Genomic DNA, 24,897 nt, shown 5'->3' with positions numbered 1-24,897 from the left:
TAATCCACAATTCTCTATGGACGTATAAACTAGAATCATTCTCAATGCAAACACATCTTTTCCATTTTGATTATGCAAGTAGAGCTCCAGTGGTTAGGTTCAGACAAGTATAAGTAGGAGTAACAAAAGCAAAAAGAATATAGCAAAAGCTGCTTTAGAAAATTATGCTCTACATTTTGCACCTGGACGAGGAAAATTTCGTCATCCTTTTTACCTGGAAACTGATGAGTCTAGGAATCTTTCTCTCCTGAGTCTTGGTACCCAGACGGAACTGAATCAGTGGACGCACCAGGCTGCCGCACACGCTGGCGGCGGGCTTGGGGGTCGAATGGCCCCAATACACTCGAGAGATCCAACCCGGAAGTAGTTCCTGGTTGTCTCCAGGCGCCGGTTCCTGGGCGTCGTGGAGCCAAGGCGCGAGGCTCGGACCGGGAGGTGGAACTGTGGAACGCTCAGCGCGCTCCGCCCGGGACCGAGCCGCTGCGCCCGCGGGGCCGGCCCGGGCGCCACCATGCTGCTCCTGCCGAGCGCTGCGGAGGGCCAGGGCACCGCCATCACCCACGCTCTGACCTCCGGTACGTGTCCACTCAACCCCGGCTCCGTCCCGCCTCGGCCCCCCTGCCCGCAGCCCTCCACTTCGCGACCCCGGAACCCCTCAGCCCCGGCCCCTGGCGACTAGCTCCCCGTCCTGTGGGGCCGCGACGAGCGCCTTTTCGCTCCCTGCTAGACAGTAACCCTCCCCCCAACTGCGAGGGAGGGGGCGCCTCTTTTCTGCCCCGACACATTCCTCTCTCCTCGCGGCCGCTGACTCATGGGTTGGGCCGAGCGGTTCGGGACCGAACCCTCCGGGACCCTGATGCCCGCTGCGAGCTCCCCAGGGCGCGGGGTCGGACCCAACCCTTGCTGCTGGTGCTCGACACCTTCCCCCTCTCTCCGTTCGCCCCGCTTTTTCAACTGTCATACCTCAGACCCCGGCCCCCGTGCTCCGTAGAGAGACCCTGGCCCGGGCCGCCGCTGGGATCCGCGGGGAGACGTGCCCGGCGCTTAGGGTCACACAGGTGACGCCGCGGACACTAAGCTCGAGTCTCCGGCTCAGCGACCTGCGTGAGCCACTGCAGCCGCTCGGGACGCGCCTGTCGGATGTGGTTCGGAGCGGGTATCCTGGCACGTGTTGCATTTGTGCGCATATCACCAGTGTGCCCAGTGGTTGGCGCCTCCGGTAGGGGCGGCCGCGGGTCCCATTCCCGCCAGAGCACCTGCCCCGGCTGCGGGTTGGAGCCCCGCTCCGGGCACAGGGGAAGCAGCGGATAGATGTGCCTCTCTTTCTTTCCTCTCTCACATCAACAAGCATGTCCTCAGGTGGGGATTTAAAAAACAAACAAGCGCCCTAACCGTGTGGCTCAGTGGATAGAGCGTCGGCCTTCGGACTAAAGGGTCCCGGGTTCGATTCCGGTCAAGAGCATGTACCTTGGTTGCGGGCACATCGCCAGTAGGGGGCGTGCAGGAGGCAGCTGATCGATGTTTCTAACTCTCTATCCCTCTCCCTTCCTCTCTGTAATAAATCAATAAAATATATATTTTTTAAAAACACAAACAAGCATGGTAAGAAAACAAAGTCACACTACACAGATAGTACATATCTATGTCTATTGGTTTCGGAGAGGAAGGCAGAGGGAGCCAGAGATAGAAACATCAGTGATGAGAGGGAATCATTGATCGGCTGCCTCCTGCAGGCCCCACGCTGGGGATGAACCCGCAATGGGGCATGTGCTCTGGCTGGGAGTTGAACCTTGCCCTCCTGTTGAACCTTGACCTCCTGGTTCATAGGTCGAGGCCCAACCACTGGGCCACGTGGGGAGGGCAGTACTTACTGAACATTACGGTTTGAATCCTCTCCTGTGTATGGTAGAGGAAATCTCAATTTCCCAAACTAATCAAAACATAAAAACTCAGTTATTTTTAGAACATTGTGGCTTTAGGTACAAGGAGTATTTACATCTGAGTTATTGATAGCTGAGCAAAGGAAGGCTTTTGCTTTCAGCTGGAATATGAAATTGGAATTAAGACGTTAACTTTTTTCCCCTGACCTAAATTACATTTTTTGAAATGTGAATATGCAGATTGACAGTGACTTACCCTCACTGCCCAGGAGTAAGGGTAAAGCCTTGCTCCGAAGTGCTCCCGCGGTTTGTCCGTCAGTCCTCCCAGGAGCCATGTCAGATAGATGCCTGCTCCGCTGTGAGTGGGAGGCATCTCTGGCTCATTTCACGTAGCCACCAGTGGGGACCCACCCAACTCCAGCGCCTCTGACTTCAGGCAGCGCTTGCTCCGCTTGGGCCGTTGGTTTAGTAAGTCCCCTTAGCTGCCGGACAATTGTCTGTCAGGACAATTCAGGGTTTTAAAATTAAGATACTGTTAGTTGTTTTTAGAAAGTTGTCTTGTTTTTGACAAGGCTAGCAAGTTTGCAGCATTTCTCCCTGTTCCTCACCTTCTCAGATCCCCAGAAGAGTGTTGGTTTATTGTTGACATTGGTGAATGTTTTTGTTTTCTCAGCTAATTGGAAGAGGTTTACTGAATACTCTGTAAATTTATTGCCAACCCTCATGTTAACTGGATTATTGCAGCCGTTTTCTTAGTTGATGGTTTTAAAATTATATTCTGATGCTATCACTGTTTTGATCTTAGTGCCTTGAAACAGATTTATTCCATGCAATACATTGAAGCCTCTCTTAACACTTTCAATCACAGCCTCAACACTCTGTCAAGTTGAACCTGTGGGAAGATGGTTTGAAGCTTTTGTTAAGAGGAGAAACAGAAATGCTTCTGCCTCTTTTCAGGAACTGGAGGATAAGAAAGAGTTATCAGAGGAATCAGAAGATGAAGAGTTGCAGTTAGAAGAATTTCCCATGCTGAAGACGCTTGATCCCAAGGACTGGAAGGTATTTAACAGCTGAACCTTTTGTTCAGTCAGATGCTGTGTTAGACACAGGCAATTTTCTCATGAGTCCTCCATTAATAAACCACGCTTTAAGAGGCTGCAGTCAGACAACGATAGTTGAGCACCTTTTCATTGTTGGGCCTTGAGTGGGATCGCACCAGCCATAGGCTACTCTTTCTGCTGAAGACGTCTAGGAAGACCTCACAGGGAAGATGATGTTTGAGCTGGTCTTAAAAGGATGAGAGGCAGCTTGTGAAGCAAAGAAGGGAGAAAAGGTATTCTGGGAAGAAGGAATAGAGATGCAAAAACACAAACGCATAAAAGAATATGTACCACCTTTTTGGGATTAGTTAAAATTAAGGGTTGTTCTTGAGGTAAGGTGGTGAGAAATTCCGCCTAAAACAGACTCTAGATCAGCGGTCACCAACCTTTCGGACCTCACGGACCACCAGTGGTCTGTGGACCACCGGTTGGCAACGGCTCCTCTAGATCAACCTGTGTAGTGTCCTTTTTATGCCATGCTAAGGAAGGAATTTTATTTCAGGGCAGTAGGAAGTCATTAAAAGTTTCTAAGCTAATTTTAGAAAAGTAATTCTCCTGGCAGCACGGAAAATTGCTTGAAAAGGGAGGGCAGGTCTGGAGGGGAAGTGAATAATTTGCTAGTATAGGCCTAATGCAATCATTTAAGCCTTCAAATGAATGCCTGATGCTTGAATTAAATTTGTGACTGGGTTTTGAGGAAGAGGGGATAAATTTTGGGGGCAAGGAGGGTTGTCTTGAGAAGTTTTGACCTCGTCTGTGTGTCACAAGAGAAGGGAATGTATTCAGAAGACCTCTGTGCATTTGGGCTTGTTACCAACACTGGGATGCAGGAAAAGGAAGTTTGTGGGGAGTGGTGTTTGTGTTCAAGTTTGGTTATGTCAAAATCGAGGTTCTGGTAACATACTGGTGAAGTTGTCTATTAGGTGGTTAGAAATTGGTTCGTGACTCTGCAAAAAGGTTAGAGGCAAAAAGCATTTGCAAGTCGTTGGCACATAGGTGATAGTTGAGGCTGTGGGAAATTGAATGACATCAGCCAAGGAGAAGCATATTGACAAATAGGTATTATTGCTTAAGTTGGTGCTAGTATAACACTTAAGTGTACAGACTTTGGAATTAGAGTGCCTGAATTCAAATCTGATTCTGCCATTTAGTGTGCTGGGACCTTGGGAAAGTTACCTGACATCTGCACCTCATTTCCCTTATTGGTACAATGGTATTGTTAGCAGCTCAGAGGATCATAGTGAAGATTAGTGAAATGATGCATATAAGGCACTTAACTAGTGCTTGGACACATGATAAATTTAAACTAAATAGTATATAATAAGAGTTCCTATCTCATTGATTGAAATGAGTGTTAAATGAGGTGAGGCATATGTATAAAGCACTTAGAAAAGTATATAAGCACTCAGAAAGTGTGAATTGATTCTCCTGCCATCATCATCAGTTTTAAAAGAAAAGAACAACATTGAGGAGCACAGCACCGATAGATATTTAAGGGTGATTATAGGAGGAGAAACAGCAAAGGATACTAAGAAGAGTAAAAGAAGTAGAAGGAAGACAAAAAAACATTTGCTTAACAAAGTTTCATTAAACATCAGGCACTATACTGTTCCAAAAACTAAGGGAGGAGGAAGTCACAAGAAGAAAACACAATCACCAGTGTCACTGCTTTGGAGAGAGGTCAACCACATAACATAAATAAAGATAAAAAGCCTCTGGGTTTGGCCAACGAAGTTTAGGTGACCACCATGAAAGCCGTTCTAGTGAAATGATTGGGGTAGCAAGAAATTGCAGTGAGTTGAAGTTATTAGGAGGTAATAAAGTGAGACCTAAGGGTAAAATACTCTTTCAAAGCTGGGTTGTAGAGAAAATGAGAGAAAACAGTAACTTGAGGGAAAGGAAGGGTCAGGAGGACATAGAATTGGGGGGCATTAAGAGCAACAAGAGAGAAAAGGAAGAAAGAATGGAGAAGATCTTTGGTATAGAAAAGAGTAGATGACATCAGAGCAAGGTGGCGGAGTTCATACATTATTTTAATTGTTTCATTCAACAAATAGGGATCAAAAAGGCTATACAAGAGTCTGCATTTCCCAAACTTAAATGACCACAGAACCCATTTCATACAGAATGTCTCACTAGACTTCTATCATGGGAACATCTTTGGGAAGCACTGTTTCAGGGTGCCAAAACACAAGAGATAGTATTTATTGCTGCATTTTAAACTTGACTCCCTTTTATGTCTTTATCAGAACCAAGACCATTATGCAGTACTTGGACTTGGCCATGTAAGATACAAAGCTACACAGAGACAGATCAAAGCAGCACGTAAGTATTTAGTTATTTTGATATCATCAGATATCTGGCATAGGAAATGTTTTCCTTTTGAAAAAATGTGCAGGATCGTAGTCTATAGCCATAACTCTAAATTGAACCGCATGTATCATATGGTTATACCAATGCATGACCACACTCTCCTTTACCTTCAGAGCCAGGAAAATGTTAAGTTGGAAAAAAGCAGAATATAAACTGATATATATGATAAGATTATACCTAAAATTTTTGAAGCATATGCTTAAGGGAAAGAAGTCTATGAAAATACACTAAAATGTTAACAGTAATTGGCTTTAGGTGTTGGCACTTTGGCCCCTTCTTAAATGATTCTTTGTTTTTTTAATTTCCACATTTAATAAGCTTATGTTTTACCATAAGCAAAATATTTTTAAATTAGCATTATGATTTTAGAAACGCTATTTAGCTCATCTTTTTTCTTAGTTTTAATGTCTAGAGTAACAAATTATCTAAATCTGGCTTATTTTGTAGATAAAGCAATGGTTTTAAAACATCACCCAGACAAACGGAAAGCAGCTGGTGAACCAATAAAAGAAGGAGATAATGACTACTTCACTTGCATAACTAAAGGTAAAGAAATATTTTAGAGTCAGACATTTCTAATAGTGATGATTACTCATTTTCAGTTACATGTGGTTATTTTTGGTAATTTTCCCCAGAACCTCACTACACAAAGTGAGGTTCTCTCAACCAGCAGCATCAGCAACACCTGACAGCCTTTCAGAAATGCAGAAGCTCAGGCCCCACCCCAGACCTACTGAATCGGAATCTGTATTTTAATGAGATCACCAGGTGATTCTTTTAAGAAGCTCATCCTAGGGTGAATTCATACCTGTTACAGCTAATGATGAAAATACTAAAATCTTTCTCATTTCAGATACTTTATGGGACTAAACTGTTCCTCAGACGTTTTGCTAATTTATATTAAGTTGCTTGTATCCTAATATAGGACCCACAAATGGTTATTGGTAATTACATAGCCATGTCCTTGTTAAGCAGATTAATATAGGTGCCACTATTTCTAAACGTTTCCTTAAATGTGATTTTACATTTTGATGCTAATTTTTTAAAAATTGTAACACACCTTTTAAATGTATTCTTATTGGCCCACTTTTACACAATGCTCAAGATGCCTGAGATCCTTTGATTGTTTACAGCCTTGGGATCTAAGTTAATTTTCTAACAATTTGTTTTTCCTCAGAGTCATGTTTTCTTAAGGGGTAAGTATTTTTTTACTAATTTTTTTATTTTTCAATTACACTTAACTTACAATATTATATTAGTTCAGGTGTATAACCCAGAGATTAGACATTTATATAACGTATGAAGTGATCACCCAGTAAGTCTAGAACCTATTTGACACCATACATACTTATTGCAATATTACTATGTTCCCTATGTTCCCTATGCTGTACTTTATAAACATCCCCATGACTATTCTGTAACAACCAATTTGTACTTCTTAATTCCTTCACTTTTTCACCCATCTCACCAACCCCTCTTCCAAAATGTTCTCTCTCTATATGAGTCTGTTTCTGTTCTGTTTGTTCATTTATTTTGTTTTTTGGTTTCCACACATAAGTGAAATCATATGGCATTTGTCTTTCTCTGTCTGACTTATTTCAGTGGTTTTCTGTAGTAGTGTCCTATAGAGGCCAGTGGCGCATCCTCTTGGGTCACCTGAGCTGGGTGCTCCAGGTGGGTGACCCATGTGGATTGGCTTCAAGGACTGGGCGCAACCACCATGGAGAATCTGCTGTTCAGGGGCCAACACCACAGAGCAAGACTGGCTTCTATGGGGCTCCAGTGCCTAATGAGTCTGCCTCGAGTGTGTCGCTCATGGAGGTGGTCGAGTGGTCCTTCAGCATGGTCTGAAGCTGTCCACCAGGTGCACTGGCTTTGGGGCCTCCTGAGAGGTGCAGGCCAAGGTCAGCCACCACCTGCGCCTTTTCTAGAGCTACTCGGCATGAGCCACAAAACAATCTGCAGATGGCGGCTGGGCTTGGAGGTGCCTGGAGAAGAAAAGCTGTGTGTGTGCTGAAGCCAGTCTAGGGCCACTTAGCAATATGTACAAGGCATATGCTGCGTGTTTGGGGTTTGTGAAACTTCTAGAGATTGTGGGGAAGTCCAAAGCATGAGTGAAGACAGGCCATTTGTATGAAAAAGCCACTGGAAAGAAACAGCTGGGTGGGATAGGGTTTCAAAAAATCACCAGGGCAAGGTGAACAGTGTTGCCAGGTTGGGGGAGACTCAAATAGGCCACTTGCCTGCTGATTCTGTGGAAAGAGGCCTCAGCAAAGGAACAGTGGCCTCTGCCAGCATTTCTGTCTAGGAGAAAGTTACCCCGTCAGCTCTCACCCTAATACCAGACAATTCAGTTCCTCCCCGTATGTCCCTGGTGACTTTCAAACTGCTGGCCCAGTGCTGGAGTTCGGAGCGAGTGAGTCTGTAAGTTTGTGCACAGGCCCTTGAAGAGGAACACCAGGAACTCCAGCAGCCTTCATCTCAGCCACCATCCCTGCTGGTTTTCACAGCCCGAAGTTATGGGACTTCTCTTCCCGGCACTGGAACCCTGGGCTGGGGAACCTGGTGTGGGGCTGGGACCCCTCACTCCTCAGGAGGAACCTCTGCAGCTGAGATAACCCTCCTGATTGTTACCCACCACATGTTGGTGTGGGCCCGCCCGTTCCACATTCCACATCACCCCTCGTACCAGTGTCAATGTGGCTTCTTCACATCCATAGTTAGAGGACTTCTGTTCAGCTAGATTCCAGGGGTTCTGAATGATGGCTGTTTTGTAACTTAGTTGTAATTTTGATGTGATTGTGGGAGGATGTGAGGCCGCATTTACCTGTGCTGCCATCTTGACCAGAAGCCAAAGGATGAGTATTTTTAACTGTTGTTTTGTCATTTGCCTTCCAGAAGAGCCACTTAAAGAGGTTAAGCGCAATTATATCTAGTAGTGCTAGAGCTTTCTTCACCTAGATTAAATTCTACCCCCCAAGCACATAAAATTTTAAATGTGAAAAATAATGACTTTTTTTAAAGGAAGGGGAATTTTTTTTTTCTCACAGGGAAAAAAATGTCAAGTCATGGTAATATGACCTTATCATTTTTTCCTCAGCTTATGAAATGTTATCTGATCCAGTGAAAAGACGAGCATTTAACAGCGTAGATCCTACTTTCGATAACTCAGTTCCTTCTAAAAGTGAAGCAAAAGACAATTTCTTCGAAGTGTTTTCCCCAGTGTTTGAAAGGAATTCCAGGTGAGTTAAGGCATCCCCTTGTGATCATTATGCTCTATTGCAGCAGTTTTCAACCTTTTTCATCTCATGGCACACATAAACTAATTACTAAAATTCTGCGGCACACAAAAAAAATCTATTTTCTGCCGATCTGACAAAAAAATAAATAGGTATAACCAGACGGCTATTGTTGTGTTGGCTGTCCTCATATTTTTATTTGAAATCTAAGGGAAAAGAGGTCAGTGCCCCTGACTAAATAGTCGGGTATTGCATGTTTTAAAAATTCTTGTGGCACACCAGTTGAAAATCATTCTTGTATTGGCCTGCTTCTTATAGTCTCTAGGTTTCTGTTTTGCTCTCTAAACAGAAGTTTTCTTTTCCATAGTGAAATTCTTTTATAACTCATGGAATGTTTTTCTTTTGAGTTTTCCTTGGGGGCAGACTGCTTTTATGTAGTGTGACACCGTTACTTAGGTGACAGTAATTTCCCATTTTTTTGTTTCTCTTTTATTAATGGGTACATTGCTCTATTTGGCCCATTATCACTTGAAAAAAGCTTTTGTTCTTTTTTTATACATATTTTTATTGATTTCAGAGGGGAAGGGAGAGGGAAAGAGAGATAGACTCATCAGTGATGAAAGAGAATCATTGATTGGCTGCCTCCTGCATGCCTCACACTAGGGATCAAGCCTGCAACCAACTCAGGCATGTGCCCTGACAGAGAATCGAACTGCAACCTCCTGGTTCATAGATCGACACTCCACCACCGGGCCATGCCGGCCAGGCTTTTGTTCTATTTTTTGAGCATCTGTTTATCATAAGGTTCTCTGACTAAGGATGATTTATATTTAAGATTAAAGCATATTTAATTTCTTTCATTTAAATCAGTTTTTACATAGGATGTACCAGTATTCTAAATTTTTTGGTTACATCTGCATTGAAAGGTTTTTTATGGAGTACATCTGGACTGCAAATGGATTCAACTGTAGAGTCTGAAAAATTTCTGATACCACCTAAAGAGATTGTGATTTAATTGTGATTTCAGTTTAATAGTTTTCGAATTCATGTAGGGTTTTTAATGTTCCTCGGTGATGCTAATGTGCATCCACATTTCAGAACCACTTTGATTAGCCATTTGGTGTGGTCTAATATTTCTTCTAATCTTTTTCTTCACATTTGTTTTGTAACAGTATTGAAGGTGGTAAAAAAAAAAAAAAGACAATGTATTATTTTTTTGTAGAATGGTTTTATAGAATGGAAAACAAGTCAGTAAGTAGCCTTAAGATCCTTTTACTATGTGATATATGTGAGGGGTGAGGTGCTGAACCTAAAAGTTTGACTTTTGGGGAGAATGCGGTGGTGATGAGGGGGTGGAAATTTATTCCCTCTGTGAGTATTAACATTTTTTAAAAGGCTAGGCCTGCAGATTGCTGTACTGCCCGTTTACGGGGAAAGGGGACTCAGGGCCTGTTTTTCCTAGCCAGCCACCTGTAACTTACAGACTGATGATAACCTGATGGTTAAAACACCATTTCATTTTTTCCTCACCCATTCCTATCCATCCTTGTCCTCTATTGCACCTGTGTTGTTCAGCACACCACTCCTAATTTTCCAGCTCCATCTCTTTAGTCTTAGAGGACCTAGGAGAGGAAGATTTAGGAGAGGAAGAATTTGTCTGTTGAACTTCTGTACCAAATTTTTAATTGAATTTTCTTTTAATATTTCAGATGGTCAAATAAAAAAAACGTCCCTAAACTTGGTGATATGAATTCATCATTTGAAGATGTAGATGCATTTTATTCTTTCTGGTAAGTGGATACACTGATTTTATGATGCTGTGATTTTTTTTTTTTAAAGACTAAGTATTCAGTAAATACTTGATTGACTGTTCATAAATTAATTGAGGGATCAAAAGCACTTTGTTCAGAAATTAATAAACACTCTATTAGCTCCTATGTGATATTTAGGCTTTTATGATTGTTTTTTCAATGTTTTCTATTAATTAGATTTCTAGATACCGCGCACACTCTAATGGTAAAAAAATTAAAACTGAGTAGTCATTTGAATTGAATAAAAATAAATACATCTTCACTAGCTATCTTGCTATTAAAAGTACTTGAGTACGTGTAGAAGAAACAGTACTATTTGTCTCTATAACTACTTTCTTAATTTTTAATAAGCTTAATATTCAATGGCCACTGTATTTTCTCATTAATATCTGATAAATTAAAACATAAAATCACGTAAAACAAAAATGACAAAATTTAGCTCTATCAGTTTTAGTTGCTAAAAATAACCACTACTGTGGTTTAAGAGTTGATAGAGTAGCAATGGTGAAGGCAAGGAAAACTTAACAAGTCCCCAGCGAGAGAGAAACCTAATAGAACTAACAAGGAGGTGTGATTTTTGACTAGAGGGGAATGATAAGTATATTTTAGATTTTCATACAATGTCATTAAAAAAGGAAGAAAAGGCTTGAACATAGTGTTAATTCAGTACCAGAAGGGAGTGGAGGGGATTTATTTAAAAAAAAACAAAAAAACTCATTCACTTGCCATTAATATTGGGGTTTTTGTTTGTTTGTTTTGTTAATCCTCACCCAAGGATATTTTTCCCATTGATTTTTAGAGAGAGTGAAAGGGAGGGTGGGGAAGGGGAGAGAGAGAGAAACATTAATGTGAGAGAGACACATTGATTGGTTACCTCTCACACACACCCTGACTGAGCCAGAGATTGAACCTGCAAACCAGCTATGTGCCCTTGACCAGGAATCGAACCTGAGACCTTTCGATGTATAAGCTGGTGCTCTAACCCAGTGGTCGGCAAACTGCGGTTCTTTGGCCCCTTGAGTGTGGCTCTTCCACAAAATACCGACTTCTGCGCATGGGCCACGAAGTTTCAATCGCACTCTACGTGTGCGCCCACACATGGTATTTTGTGGAAGAGCCACACTCAAGGGGCCAAAGAGCCGCATATGGCTCGCGAGCCGCAGTTTGCCGACCACTGCTTAACCAATGAACAATATCAGCCAGGGCTGCCATTAATGTTTTTTAAAATTATATACCTCTAAGTTAATTTTAAAGAGTTTATTTGTTTTTATTTTACTTATTTCTGTCTACAGGTATAATTTTGATTCTTGGAGAGAATTTTCTTACCTAGATGAAGAAGAAAAAGAAAAAGCAGAGTGGTATGTATATCAATCATTAATAAAGGGAGATTTTATTTAAATTATATTTTTATTGATTTCAGAGAGGAAGGCAGAGCAAGAAAGAGAGAGAGAAAGAGAGAAACATTAATGATGAGAGAGAATCATTGATCGGCTGCCTCCTGCAAGCCGCCTACTGGGGATTGAGCCTGCAACCCGGGCATGTGCCCCAACCGGGAACGAACTGTGACCTCCTCCTGATTCACAGGTCAACGCTCATCCACTGAGCCACAATGGCTGGGCAAGGAAGATATTTATTTGCCTTTTTGGTATTTGTAATGATGTAAAAATATACTATATATAAATGAGTTTTTGATATTTTGAGAGCCCTCCTCTCATATGTTAAGCTAGATGAGGCCAGATCAGTACTAGTTGGTTAAGATATACTTACGAAAAGGCCATGGAATATAGAATTGTCCAAAAAGCTCAATTCAGTGAATTCTTTTTCTTCTGGGTGCTTAACCTATGTTTTATTTTAGTTTTACCTGGGAAATTGTTTGACATAAATATTCCAAAAATATTAATCCAAATTAATTATAAGAAAAATCATGCATTAATGTTAGTAGCATAACATAGCATTATGACCTTCTCAGACATTATTTACGTATAAAATTGTTATATTTTTAGTCATATCTATGAGCAATATTTTGTTTCCAATATTATCTATTTTATAGTCGTGATGAAAGGAGATGGATTGAAAAGCAGAACAGAGCAACAAGGGCACAAAGAAAAAAAGAGGAAATGAACAGAATAAGAACATTAGTTGGTAAGTGTAATTAATTTTTTTAAGTTCTTTAATTAAATGTTAGAAATTCAAAAGATTAACTTTCTTTCTGGTAGACAATGCATATAGCTGCGATCCAAGAATAAAAAAATTTAAGGAAGAAGAAAAGGCCAAGAAAGAAGCAGAGAAGAAAGCAAAAGCAGAAGCAAAACGGAAGGAGCAAGAAGCTAAAGAAAAAGTAAGATGACATTTGATGAAGTTGGACTTTAATATTCATAAAATCTTTAATTTTCAGATCTAGTTTAGAAACCATAATCTGGATGCAGAGAATTAGCTGCTACTATAAATGAATCATGGCAAGTTGGTACAATTGATAGAGGGATCTTTTTTTTTTTTTTTTTTAATTAAATCTTTATTGTTCAGATTATTACATTTGTTCCTCTTTTTTCCCCCAATAACTCCCCTCCTTCCAGCTCCCACCCCACCCTCCACCCTCACTCCCCACCCACTGTGTTCATCCATAGGTGCATGATTTTTGTCCAGTCACTTCCCGCATCTCCCACACCCCTTTTCCCCCCAAGAATAGTCATTCTATTCCCTTTCTATGTCCCTGATTCTATTATAATCACCAGTTCATTCTGTACATCAGGTTATTTATTCACTTGATTCTTAGATTCATTTGTTGATAGATGCATGTTTGTTGTTCATAATTTGTATCTTTACCTTTTTCTTCTTCTTCCTCTTCTTAAAGGATACCTTTCAGCATTTCATATAATACTGGTTTGGCGGTGATGAACTCCTTTAGCTTTTCCTTATCTGTGAAGCTCTTTATCTGACCTTCAATTCTGAATGATAGCTTTGCTGGATAAAGTAATCTTGGTTGTAGGTTCTTGGTATTCAGCACTTTGAATATTTCTTGCCATTCCCTTCTGGCCTGCAAAGTTTCTGTTGAGAGATCAGCTGACAGTCGTATGGGTATTCCCTTGTAGGTAATTGAGCCTCTTTCTCTTGCTGCTTTTAAGATTTTCTCTTTGTCTTTTGCTCTTGGCATTTTAATGATGATGTGTCTTGGTGTGGTCCTCTTTGGATTCCTTTTGTTTGGGGTTCTCTGCGCTTCTTGGACCTGTAAGTCCATTTCTTTCTCCAGATGGGGGAAGTTTTCTGCCATTATTTCTTGAAATAGGTTTTCAATATCTTGCTGTCTCTCATCTTCTGGCACTCCAATAATTCTGATATTAGACCGCTTAAAGCTGTCCCAGAGGCTCCTTACACTATCTTCACACTTTCGGATTCTTTTTTCATTTTGCTTTTCCAATTGGGTGTTTTTTGTGGAATCTTTGGTTTGATTATTGTGCTCCTCTGGTCTGCTATTGGGTATAATATTCTTTATTTCAGTCCGTGTATGCTTACTTTCTAATTTCTTTATCGTAGCATCGAGGGTCTCATTAGTTTTCGTGAGGCTCTGCACAAATTTATGGCAAGCCCTCAAAATTGCGATTCTTAGCTCCATATCCTCCATTTCTGTCATGTTTTTTTGTCTCCGCATCTTTTATGCTTTCTTGGTGTACCCCTTTGTGGTCTCGGTGCACAGTCTTGTTCTAGCCAAGCCTTAATTGTTGTAGTTAACACTAGAGGGATTTGACCTCCAGGCCGACTGGCTATAGGAATCAGCTGTATGGAAAACGTCTGCCTTCTGGGGAGGCGCTAATCCAGCCTTTGCCTGAGGCGATCGGCAAATGGCTGTGCACAGGGCCTGGGCGGGGCGGGATCAACAGGGCGGGCGGAGGGAGCAGTTATGGCCGCGCTCAGTCCCGTTCCCAGAGGCTCTGCTTCTCAGAACCCCGGCAGCCGCTGCAAACCTCAGAGAGAAAGCTGCCCTCAGGTTCCAACTGATGCCGGATAATCCCGCTTCTCCTGTTTGAGTCTGGGTCCCTAGAGACTCGCCCGGATCCGGAGCCCAGAGTCTGAGACTCACTCCCAACAGAAAACGACAACCGCGCCCTCAGCCACCAGCCGGCTTTGCGCGCACACCTCGGTACCTTTGTATTTTCCACACTGCGCCGCCTCTGAGCCTCGATTTGCTGTTCTCTTTCCTTCTAGTTGTAGAGTCTCTCTTCAGCCAGCCTTCCTGTGGTTCTGGGTGATGTCCGTTCCGTCTTTTAGTTGTATTTTTGAAATGGTTGTTTGCGGCAGCGGTCTCCGGTGTTTACCTACGCTGCCATCTTGGTCTCCCTCCGATAGAGGGATCTTTACCAGCAAATTTTTGAGCAAAAACATGTGATATAAATTTCTTTAATATCATGCTTATTTCTAATACTAGAGGCCTGGTGCATGAAATTCATGCACGGGGTCCCTAGGCCTGGCCAGAGATCAGGGCTAATCAGGGCCTTCCTTCCCCCAGCTGCTGGCTGGAACCTTCCTTCATTCCACGCTGCCCCCTGGTGGTCAGCACACGTCATAGCAAGTGATTGAACTCCCATTCAGTTGAACTCCTGAGGGGACAAATTGCATATTAGCCTTTTATTATATAGGATGTTTGTTTTGCATTCCTAAATGTGTTTGTAGAACTTTACCAGCTGTTTTTCCCAGTTCAACCTTCAGTCTTCAATACATTGATGTATCATCTTTTTTTAAATTTATTAAAAGATTGAATTTTTTAAATAATATGATAGAGCATTTAGGAATTCTAATTTTCTTATTAAAATGATTTTATTCCCCATTTTAAAGCAAAGACAAGCTGAATTAGAAGCTGCTCGATTAGCTAAAGAGAAAGAAGAAGAGGAAGTTAGACAACAAGCATTACTGGCAAAGAAGGAAAAAGATATCCAGAAAAAAGCCATCAAAAAGGAAAGGCAAAAACTTCGAAACTCATGCAAGGTATGTCATGAGTTGACCAAGCAAAGTTGCTGATTACACTTTAAAATAAAATATTTCTCTTCTTATGCTAAGCAAATATAATTAAGCTGTTTTATACATTTTATCTCAAAATGTAAATGTTTTTAAATTCACTTTTAAAAATTTCCCACATTCACATTTTAATATCCAACTCTGATTTTTTATTTTTTTATTTAACCGCCATGCCATTTTCAAAGTTTAAAAAAACCCACTTATTTAATATCCTAATATTTGGTCTATATTATTGTTTCCTTTATTATCTCAACAATGTCTTTTTATAGTTGATTTATTCAAATTAGAATCGAAATAAGATCATTTAAAGGCTTCAGTTATGTGTCTCCTAACTTGGTCTGTAACAGGCTCCCTGTCATCACCATCTTTTTCCCTGCCCACATGGCCATTCATTTGTTGGAGAAACCAGATCATTTGTTCTCATTATACACCACAATTTGGTTTTGGCTGGTTGCTTCCTTAATGGTGTGAAATTCTCAAATTAGAAAATGTTCTTTTAGAAGTTAAACTTCGGTGTTGTTAAGGATTTAAAAGCTTTTATTTTTATCTAAATAAAGGGATATCATTTGGGTGAGTTCTGGTAGTTTGCATCCAAATAGTTTTCATTAATAAATATTGACGAATAATACCAAAAGTTTTCAAATGTAGTTTTGTCCAAGAGATGTTCTTACATTTTAAACTGATAGAGTCAAAGACTAGTAATATTGTTCCTTATCAGATAATATGAAGTATTTTCCTCAGATTTCACCTAGAAAATTGTTTTGAGAAGGATGCAGTATATCATAGTTGTAAAGACCACTGGCTCAAGGCAAGCTGCCTGGGTTTTAAGTCATCCTCTATTTACTACCTGTGGCCTCAGAAGGTTGCTTCAAACCCCTTTGTTCCTCAGTTTCCTCACCTATATAATAACTGAAAAAATACCTACTAGTAGAGTTGTGAAGGTTAAGTGAGATAATTTACATATAGTGCTTGGCACATTTGGCATATGATTTGAAGTCAATACAAAAATTTAAAAGGCCAATCTATATACAGAAAAGGCTAAGTTTCCATCCAACTGGTAGCTGTGGCATGCATTGACCATCGGGGGCAGACGCTCAATGCAGGAGCTGCCATGACATGCACTGGCCATTAAAAATAAACAGCACCACGGACTTGGTGCCGACAAACCAACACTCGGCTTCCCCCCAGTGGGACACAGGCTCCGCCACCACCCCAGAGCAACACCCCTCCAAATCGCAGCCAACGCTGCCAAGACTCCATGGCGCAGAATGCGGCCCTCAGCCCAGCCCAGCCTGGAAACGGTCGCTGTGGGTGCCGAGTAGTGACGTCACGTAGCTACGCCCGACTCCCTCTCCCTAGAGACTAGCCTCCTTGGAGTTTCTTCAGCCCAGGAACCCAACTTGCTTTATAGCCAGATGCAAACATTTTACAGTTTTCCCAAATGTTTGTAAAGCATTTTCCCATGCCTCATCTCATTTGATCCTCACAGAAGTCCTGGAGTAGGTATATAGGAGACTCGATAGAATCCTATTTTCTTTTCATTAGCAAGACATGAATAGCGATATTAAAATATTTTTTCTAATTAATTTCCTTTCAGTGTGTATGAATCCGTGCACTGGGACACTAGTTAGAAAATAAAAAGCTTGAATAGTTCTTAAAGATGATGTTTAAATGAGGTTAAAAGTTCTGACATTTGGTAACTTTGTTTTATCGCTCCTTTCCAGCGTGAGTTCATTTATTTATCAAATATCTGATGAGCATTTACTGTGTGCCAAGCAATTGATGTGAATATAATGATGAAACATTCCTTGCCTTAAAGAAATCCACTGGTTTATGATGGAGAATGACAAACAGCTATTTCTAACACTTTAAGCACTTTTAGATGAGTACTAGGATGAGAAGGTACCAAAAAGGTAGTCAGGGAAGGCTTTCTGGATCTAGTAGTATTTAGCCAGGTGAAACAGAATATGTATGGATTAGCAATGAGAGGTCAAGAAGCACTGAGAGAATGCAGAGTTCCAGAGGAGTGGGTTTAATGTGTCAGAGGCAGCTCAAGAGCTGAGGAGGAGCCAAGTCTCGAAGGACATTATGTCTTTTTAGTGTAAATCTGATCCTGAGTTGGTTTTGGTCAGGACGCTGAGAGAAGACTGGAGTTAGAGAAACCAATTAGGATTCTTTTGCCATAATCCAAGTGAGAGAGTATTGTGGCATGAACTAAGGTGGAGATGATAGGAATAGAAAAAGGTAGATGAAATGAACCGACATTAGGAGGCAGAATAAGCTATTGTGTATTGGGTATCAATTATGTGTTGGAGATAGTAGAGTGAGGGTTAATATATGTCCTGGTTTCTTTTTTTTTTTTTTTTTTTTTTAAATATATTTTATTTATTTTTTACAGAGAGGAAGGGAGAGAGATAGAGAGTTAGAAACATCAATGAGAGAGAAACATCGATCAGCTGCCTCCTGCACACCTCCTACTGGGGATGTGCCCGCAACCAAGGTACATGCCCTTGACCGGAATCGAACCTGGGACCTTTCAGTCCGCAGGCCGACGCTCTATCCACTGAGCCAAACCGGTTTTGGCATATGTCCTGGTTTCTTACATGTAATACTGGATAAGTGATGGTATAATTCACTAAAGTAGAAAACAAAGGAGGAGGAAAAAGCTTTGGGGAATGATGATTTTAGTTTGGGGCATGTTAAGCGCAGAAACACTCAAATGAAAATAGGTCCTAGTGTGTACAAGTCGAGTTCAAGAATGGAATCATCCAGTCCAGCTGGTATGGCTCAGTAGATTGAGCATTGTCCCATACACCAAGAGGTTACCGATTCAATTCTTGGTCATGGCACATGCCTGGGTTTTGGGCTCAATCCCCACTAGGGGGCATGCAGGAGGCAGCCGGACAGTGATTCTCTCTCATCATTGATGTTTCTGTCTCTCCCCTCTCCCTTCCTCTCTGAAATCAATAAAAATGTTTAAAAAAAAATCTCAGTGGCACTAGGAACCTTGTGAGTAGATGAGATCACCCAGGGAGAGGGGAGAGTGAGGAGGGTGGGTGAAAGAAACCCTAGCAGACGCCAGTAGTAAAGGTACTGTTGCAGCGGTTCTCATCCTGTGGGTCGCGACCCCTTTGGTGGTCGAACGACCCTTTCACAGGGGTCGCCTAAGACCATGCTGCATATCAGATATTTACATGACAATTCATAACAGTAGCAACATTACAGTTATGAAGTAGCAACGAAAATAATTTTATGGTTGGGTCACAACATGAGGAACTGTATTTAAAGGGCCAGAAGGTTGAGAACCACTGTAGAGGAAGAAGAGCCTGAGAAAGAGTGACTCAGACAGGTAGAAAGAAAATCAGTAGTGCTTTGAGAAGCCTAGGGAAGTATCAGCAGTAAGACCCATTGGAACTTTAGTGAAAGCCAGGCTGCCTGGCTTAAGGAAGCAAAGAAAAGTGAGGAATGGGAGGCATAAGTATCAGCAGTATTGGAAGCACTTACGAACTGTACATCAGGTACATCATGATGTTTTATTCTAAGCATAATTTTTCTAATACCTTCTATTCCTTACCACATTATCTTTTCCTTTAATTTCAGTAAATTTAAAATTTCCATGAAATTTTCCAGTTCGGCACACGCTAGATTTTAATTTGAGCCATCATACAGAATTAAGTGATTCTCAGAGAACTCATTCTGATTTTCGTAACATCCAAGTCTTCTGCACCATCACCATTTTTGTTTTGCTTCCTACTCACTTGGGAATGCCTTTTTATTGCTAGCAGTCAGGGAGAGCCCTGGGAGTACCCTCGAATGTGGTTGTTATAGTCAGAAGGCCATATGTTCAAGAACCTCTTGAGAACGTCATGCTTTGTAATTATGTTTATGAGTGTATTTTTCAGTGTCACTAGATATAAGATGGAAATGTTTATGTTTGTGCTTTTAGGCCTGGAATCACTTTTCTGACAATGAGGCAGAGCGTGTTAAAATGATGGAAGAAGTGGAAAAACTTTGTGATCGCCTTGAATTAGCAAGGTATAACTACAGAACTAACACTGAAGTCTTCAGCCCTGGCCAGGTAGCTCAGTTTGGAGCATGCTGCTGATATGCCAGTGTTGTGGGTTTGATGCCCGGTCAGGGCACATAAAAGAATCAATTGATGAATACGTAAATAAGTGGAACAACAAATCAGTGTTTCTCTCTCTCTTTTTCTCTCTCTTCCTTCCTCTCTCTCAAAACAACAAATAAAAATTAAAATAAAAAAATCTATGGAAATCATTTCCTGGGCTTAGGATAAATTTTCATCCTTTTCCCCCCTTAGTTTACAGTGCTTGAATGAAACACTCACATCATCTACAAAAGAAGTAGGAAAGGCTGCTCTGGAAAAACAGGTAATGGAGGAAAACATCACTTCTATTTGCATTTAACATTTAATTCTGCTTATAGTGTTGCTTTCACCTCAGTATTTCCTTACCTAACGTAAGTTACTATGAGGGCAAGAGAGCATTTCTCTTTGGGTTCCCCACTCTGCTTTGTTTATAGTAAGTGGTATTGTTGATTTAAATTGCATTCAGTGATATGGTTATATGTTTGATTTGTGGTATCCTAGCACATTAATCATAGGTTTTTTTGTTTTGTTGTTTTTTTTTAATATATTTTATTGATTTTTTACAGAGAGGAAGGGAAAGAGATAGAGAGTTAGAAACATCGATGAGAGAGAAACATCGATCAGCTGCCTCCTGCACATCTCCTACTGGGGATGTGCCCGCAACCCAGGTACATGCCCTTGACCGGAATCGAACCTGGGACCTTTCAGTCCGCAGGCCGACGCTCTATCCACTGAGCCAAACCGGTTTCGGCAGGTTTTTGTTTTTTTAAAAAATATATTGTATTGATTTTTTACAGAGAGGAAGGGAGAGGGATAGAGAGTTAGAAACATCAATGAGAGAGAAGCATCGATCAGCTGCCTCCTGCACACCCCCTACTGGGGATGTGCCTGCAACCAAGGTACATGCCCTTGACCGGAATCGAACCCAGGACTCTTCAGTCCCCAGGCCAACCCTCTATCCAGTGAGCCAAACGGGCTAGGGCTTGTTTTGTTTTTTAATCATTCTCAGGAAAAAAATAATTGTTTTGGCTATTCCTTTAGCATTTTTGTAGGATAATAATATTTAGAACCAAGATACATTTGTTCTGTCTAGTCTACACCTTTTATTTTACAGATGAGGAAACAGGCCCAGAAATTAAATTCAATGCAACAAGTATTAGTACCTACTATTATAGCACTGTGCCCAGATGATTCATAGAAATGCCTGCTATTGCTGCACAAAGGAGTTCAGGAACAATTATGCTGAAGAGAATAGGCCTAAGGACCAAAAGATGGAGGGCCCACAGGAAATGCTGTAGGTTAGACAGCAAGTGCCAACCCCAGGGCAGAGTGGTCAGGGAAGGTTTAGTGAAGGGTTTGAGCCAGCCTAAAAGGATAGACTGTGAAAATGAAGGTTGGAGTAACAGCATGAAGTATAAAATACGGGTAACTGTAGAAAGTTAGAGGGAGATGAAGTTGGTTAAGAAGTGGTGCCAAATTAAGTATGTTTTTAATGTCATTAGTTTCCATTACTGCAGATCTTTGAGTAGGAAAGGGTTATCATTGCACTATTAATCTGGCATTGGACAGGATGTATTATACCTAATACATGTGCAAGTGACTATAAGAATGGAAGGGCTTGGACTGGGAGAGTGATGATGGGAATCATTGGGATTTTGGTGATTGGTTCTGAGGGATTAAAGTAAGGAAATGAGTCCAGGATGACTCCAAGATAGCATCCGCAGAAGCAACAAGGTCAAGTAAAGGTTTTCTTTTTTCACTTGTGCATGTTTGAGGAAAGATTTTATGTAACAATGTAAAGGATAGAACTTCAAGATAAAACAGATACCACTTTGCTGTGCTGTTATCTTTTTGTTAAAAAGTAATTGAATATCTGCTGAAAGAGTGGGTATGAGCTTATTAAACAGGTTTGAAACGGCCTTGTGTTGGTGAATAACCCAGTGACTAGACTTAAGTGTCAAACGCACATAGAAATCACATGATAGAAATACAGGGTAGGTCAGGCAGAGGGTGGTTCTTGGTGCCTTAAGCAGAGCTTTGCAGCCAGAAGCCAGAGTGAAAAGCTGATGCCGGTTTGGGGGTTGGCCTGGGTCATTGTCAGGATAATACTGAGAGTTGAAAACCACAAACCCCAGCTAGAAAGGGAGTGTAGAGTAGCAAGATGCATTAAGTCCCTGACTTACCTATTGTATTTGTGTAGATAGAAGAAATAAATGAGCAAATTAGAAAAGAGAAAGAGGAAGCTGAGGCTCGTATGCGACAAGCATCTAAGAATGCAGAGAAGTCAGCTGGTGGAGGTGGAAATGGCAGTAAAAACTGGTCAGAAGATGATCTGCAATTACTAATTAAAGCTGTGAACCTCTTCCCTGCTGGAACAAATTCAAGGTACTGATTTTAATTAAATTTCTCTTCAACCCAGAGCCTGGGGATAATCTAGACAAAGCATCCAAGTAACAGCAGGAACTTCCAGAGATATGCTTGTCTAGACAGACTGCCCTGTACTAAATTCTGTGCCAGTGGGAAGTGTGAAAAGCAGAGTGCATTTTGAACCTTCTAGTTTTTTTGTTGTTGCTTTTTAATATATTTTTATTGATTTCAGAGAGGAAGGGAGAGGGAGAGATAGAAACATCACTGATGATGAGAGAATCATTGATCAGCTGCCTCCTGCATGCCCCACACTGGGGATGGAGCCCACAACCCGGGCATGTGCCCTGACTAGGAATCAAACTGTAACCTCCTGATTCATAGGTCGACTCTCCACCACTGAGCCACGCCGGCCAGGCTGAACCTACTAGTCTTATCAACTTACACCAACACACACACACACATATACATACAGCAGTATGCTTCATCAGTTTCTCAGAAATTAAAAATCATGAGAAAAACCTTGACTCATGTTGGCTTATTCCATCATGGCTTATATTAGGAACTCGTGTATTCCTAGTCTTAATTCATCGTTGCTTCTGTCTTCAAACCCAAGCTTATTGCAGTTTTGAGTTTAGAATTCAAAGAAGCCTTAGAGATCCAGATTCCCTCATTCTTTACATCAGGCAACTAAAGCTGTTTTCAGAATTATTTATCTCCTTAAGTGTGTGTCCAAATGGTGGGATACACCAAAGTATGGTTTTTATTTCCATTGATTTGTACACAAAATCTGTAAGGTTTTATACAGACTTGAAATCAAGATTATGACAGTTGATTTAAACATATGAAAAGCAAAAACTATAGTCCAGGCAATAGTGATGATTAGACCACCAATTTAGAGCCAATTCTGTAGATATTATAGCTAACTCTTCTGCATTAAAAAATGTTAGTCATGCCCGGCCGGTGTGGCTCAGTGGTTAAGTGTCGACCTATGAACCAGGAGGTCACGGTTCAATTCCCAGTCAGGGCACATGCCTGGGTTGTGGCTTGGTCCCACAACCAAGTGGGGCATGCAGGAGATAGCCGATCAATGATTTTCTCTCATCATTGGTGTTTCTATCTCTCTCTCCCTCTCCCTTCCTCTCTGAAATCAATAAAATATATTTTTAAAAAAATGTTAGTCATTCTGGTTTTTGTTTTGGAGTTTTTGCCTTAATTATCCTACTGATTGTTCTAGATGGGAAGTTATTGCTAATTACATGAACATACATTCTTCTTCTGGAGTCAAGAGAACCGCCAAAGATGTTATCAGCAAAGCAAAAAGTCTTCAAAAACTTGGTGAGTTAATTTTGCCAAATCAGTTTCTTTGTTACCTTGGTTATTTTAAAATACTCTATGCAATTTAATGAAAGACTAAATGAGATGATCTCTAATATATTTAAATTTTTTCATTCCTCAGACCCTCATCAAAAAGATGACGTAAACAAAAAGGCTTTTGATAAATTTAAAAAAGAACATGGAGTAGTGCCTCAAGCAGACAATGCAACACCTTCAGAACGATTTGAAGGTAATTAAATTTTTTCTATAAGTAGAAGATGCTAGCCATGTATCCATACTGTGTTAGGATATACAAGACTTAAGGTCTGTGTTCAGAATGATTGGGAAATAAAGTGGTTAGACTGGAAGATGTAAAGCAAACATTTTCAGAACAGTGATAGATTTACTTAACACCACTGAGAATCACAGTTCTTCCAGTTCATATGCCATTAGGGGAGAGGCTGTGTTTGTTTTCCTCACCAGATTTTACAAATCAGTGCTAAAGGATATTGGGACAATTGAAATTTGAGGTCTAAAACTAGATAATAGTATTTTATCAAGGTCAATTTCCTGACTGAAAAATCCTATATAATAAAAGGCTAATATGCAAATTATCCCCTCAACTGAGAATTCCACCAATTCTACCAGGGGGTGGGCCAGCCAGCCAACTGCCTGTGGCCCCTCCCCCTCGGCCAGCCCAGCCTGGTTGGCCCCAATCAGGGCAGGCTGGCCAGACCCCACCCGTGCATGAATTCATGCACTGGGCCTCTAGTACACTATAATTGTGTAAGAAAATGTCCTTGTTTTTAAAGGAAAATATATAGAAGTACTTAGGAATAACGGGGAAGCATGTCTGCAATTTACATGGTTCAGAACAAATGTGTATATAAAAAGGAAGAGTAAGCAAGTATGGTAAAACGTTCCTATGTGGGGAATCAGGATAGGATACATCGGGATTCTTTAGACTCTTCTGAAATTATTTCAAAATGAAGTTAAAATCTGTTAGGGTGCTGAGAAGATTGTCTTGGGTATTCTAGCCAATTTTATTGCTCTAGACCAATTACAGTGTTTAACTGTAAATCATGACCCAGCCTCCCCAAGCCTCCTTCATAAGTGGGTCATGAAATATATTTAATGGGTCATGAATAGAAAATGTCATAGAGCATTATACCTATTTTATAAGTGAGTATTATTTATGAAACTTTTGTTCATGTATATATGTGTGTTTGGGGATGTGACATTGAGTTGCTGACAAACTTTGAAAAAGTTCTTTCACTTCACACATTTCTGAGCCACCAGTCCTTTCTCCCTTAAACAGAGCTAATCTTGGATATGCTTTCCAGATCATAGTTCCAAATGTGTTTTGGGATTAACTAATAGCCTTGACTTTTACAAGTTAACCTGTCCCTGGCCTTTAACAATCCCACTTTTCCTGTATTCTTAAGATTGGTTTGATTTATTATCCCAAAATTTCAGTTTGAAAATATTAAGAACTTATGTTCTGTAGAGTATTGTCTCAATAAGCCAAGGTTGCAGGTACAATCCCAGTCAGGGCACATATAAGAATGAACCAATGGCCCAGCTGGTGTGGCTCAGTGGTTGAGTGTCAACCCATGCACCAAGAGATCACAGGTTCCATTCCTGGTCAGAGCACATGCCCGGGTTGTGGGCTCAATCCCTAGTAGGGGTTGTGCAGGA

At 41.0% G+C, this 24,897-nt stretch overlaps 1 protein-coding gene across 3 annotated transcripts in view; it reads left to right on the top strand.

Annotated features, from left to right (window-relative positions):
* The first annotated feature begins 371 nt into the window (after positions 1-371).
* Positions 372-24,897, top strand: part of DNAJC2 (DnaJ heat shock protein family (Hsp40) member C2) — a 25,408-nt gene continuing 882 nt past the window's right edge. For 2 of the 3 annotated variants that reach the window (XM_070424594.1, XM_070424593.1), the window contains exons 1-15: positions 372-575; positions 2,749-2,939; positions 5,230-5,305; positions 5,801-5,899; positions 8,454-8,595; positions 10,302-10,382; positions 11,696-11,761; positions 12,454-12,545; positions 12,620-12,741; positions 15,231-15,380; positions 19,357-19,445; positions 19,732-19,801; positions 21,719-21,903; positions 23,120-23,220; positions 23,342-23,449. In XM_070424594.1, the coding sequence (XP_070280695.1) occupies positions 512-575; positions 2,749-2,939; positions 5,230-5,305; positions 5,801-5,899; positions 8,454-8,595; positions 10,302-10,382; positions 11,696-11,761; positions 12,454-12,545; positions 12,620-12,741; positions 15,231-15,380; positions 19,357-19,445; positions 19,732-19,801; positions 21,719-21,903; positions 23,120-23,220; positions 23,342-23,449 (1,636 nt within the window). In that variant the 5' untranslated portion in view covers positions 372-511. The remainder of the gene's footprint in view (positions 576-2,748; positions 2,940-5,229; positions 5,306-5,800; positions 5,900-8,453; positions 8,596-10,301; positions 10,383-11,695; positions 11,762-12,453; positions 12,546-12,619; positions 12,742-15,230; positions 15,381-19,356; positions 19,446-19,731; positions 19,802-21,718; positions 21,904-23,119; positions 23,221-23,341; positions 23,450-24,897) is intronic. The other variant, XM_070424595.1, reaches the window with a different exon arrangement.

Source organism: Myotis yumanensis, unplaced genomic scaffold (genome assembly GCF_028538775.1).
Source record: "Myotis yumanensis isolate MYYU_CA2020_CCGP unplaced genomic scaffold, mMyoYum1.0.hap1 SCAF_9, whole genome shotgun sequence".
In the NCBI taxonomy this organism is placed as follows: Eukaryota; Metazoa; Chordata; class Mammalia; order Chiroptera; family Vespertilionidae; genus Myotis; species Myotis yumanensis.
Note: the sequence above shows the minus strand (reverse complement) of the source record. Positions and strands in the feature narration are given on the sequence as shown.